Source organism: Cebus imitator, unplaced genomic scaffold (genome assembly GCF_001604975.1).
Source record: "Cebus imitator isolate Cc_AM_T3 unplaced genomic scaffold, Cebus_imitator-1.0 Scaffold446, whole genome shotgun sequence".
In the NCBI taxonomy this organism is placed as follows: domain Eukaryota; kingdom Metazoa; phylum Chordata; class Mammalia; order Primates; family Cebidae; genus Cebus; species Cebus imitator.
The window spans coordinates 1,367,323-1,368,503 of record NW_016107761.1 but is presented as its reverse complement, the minus strand read 5'-3'; the positions used below and the strand labels follow the sequence as shown (position 1 = coordinate 1,368,503).

General features: G+C 53.8%; 1 protein-coding gene across 1 annotated transcript; it reads left to right on the top strand.

Moving 5' to 3' along the window:
* Nucleotides 1–1,121, top strand: LOC108291083. Its single transcript, XM_037732361.1, has 4 exons — nt 1–73; nt 209–457; nt 589–714; nt 793–1,121. Exons 1-4 carry the CDS (start codon nt 1–3, stop codon nt 1,119–1,121), a joined length of 777 nt encoding a protein of 258 aa, XP_037588289.1.
* Nucleotides 1,122–1,181: the final 60 nt, after the last annotated feature.

Genomic DNA, 1,181 nt, shown 5'->3' with positions numbered 1-1,181 from the left:
ATGACCTTGGGACAGCCAGGAAGAGCTGGAACAGGGTTTAGTCACAGGCTCCTCACCCTCTGCCGATGGGCAGGTGTGTGAGCTCCAGCATGGAGCACCGCAGCACTAGGAGGGAAGAGGCTGAGAGTGTGGTGGGGCAGCCTGGGAGCTGGGGCAGTGCAGACAGACGAGCAACTGTTTCATCACAGATGCTTCTGTCCTTACCCAGCCCTTCTGCTCTGCAGGACAGGGAGGAAGTTCAGGTTGTGGGGAGCACTGGACCTCCAGAAGCCTGTAGGGGGAGGACAGAGGACAGTGACGTCACAGTATTCCCCTCCCAACAGGAAAATCAAGGCCCAGAACTCACTTGGCCCTTCCCCAGAGGACCAAGCCCTGAATCAGGTGCAGTGCTACCTGCCTCACTGTGCCATGAACCCTGGGCTCCTATGCTGGACACTGCTTTGTCTCCTGGGAGCAGGTAAGTCCTTGCAGACAGGACAGCACCCCCATTCTGAGCTTGCCCCCACCCCTGTGTCCTCCACTTTACCTTGGGGAGGAGGTACCACCAAGCTGTCTCCTGTGCTCATCCTCCATCTGCTTTTCCCACAGTCCCAGTGCAGGCTGAAGTCACCCAAAGTCCCACACACCTGATCAAAACAAGAGGACAGCAAGTGACTCTGAGATGCTCTCCTATCTCTGGGCACACCAGTGTGTCCTGGTACCAACAGGCCCCAGGTCAGGGGCCTCAGTTTATCTTTGAATATGTTAATGAGTTAAAGAGATCAGAAGGAAACTTCCCTGCTCGATTCTCAGGGTTCCAATTCTCCGACTATCACTCTGAGATGAACATAAGCACCTTGGAGCTGGGGGACTCAGCCCTGTATCTCTGTGCCAGCAGCTTGGCACAGCCCTGCAGAGTCACTGCAACTCTGTGCACCAACCTCTCTGCTTCAGTATATGGCAATCTCAGATCAGACAGCTGTGAGAACCTGGGGCCTTCAGGGGCAAAGAAAAACAATTTCAGGACTCTGAACAAGTCTGGGGAAAGCAAGGCCAGGAGGATCTGCTCAGAGGATGCTGCTGCTTCGGGAGGTTCATGGCAAATTACCTTCTTTGCTGGAAGCTGCACACTACAGTCATAGAGTAGCTGACACTCTCCTTTTTAGGAAAAGAAATTCATTTTCATGTAAGGATTGTTGGAC

Excerpts from the sequence above, each read along its gene's own strand:
- LOC108291083 (XM_037732361.1), top strand. The coding sequence starts at position 1 with ATGACCTTGGGACAGCCAGGAAGAGCTGGAACAGGGTTTAGTCACAGG. Across the intron at positions 74-208 it reads CACCCTCTGCCGATGGGCAG|CCCTTCTGCTCTGCAGGACA; the intron begins GTGTGTGAGCTC and ends GTCCTTACCCAG. Across the intron at positions 458-588 it reads GCTTTGTCTCCTGGGAGCAG|TCCCAGTGCAGGCTGAAGTC; the intron begins GTAAGTCCTTGC and ends CTTTTCCCACAG.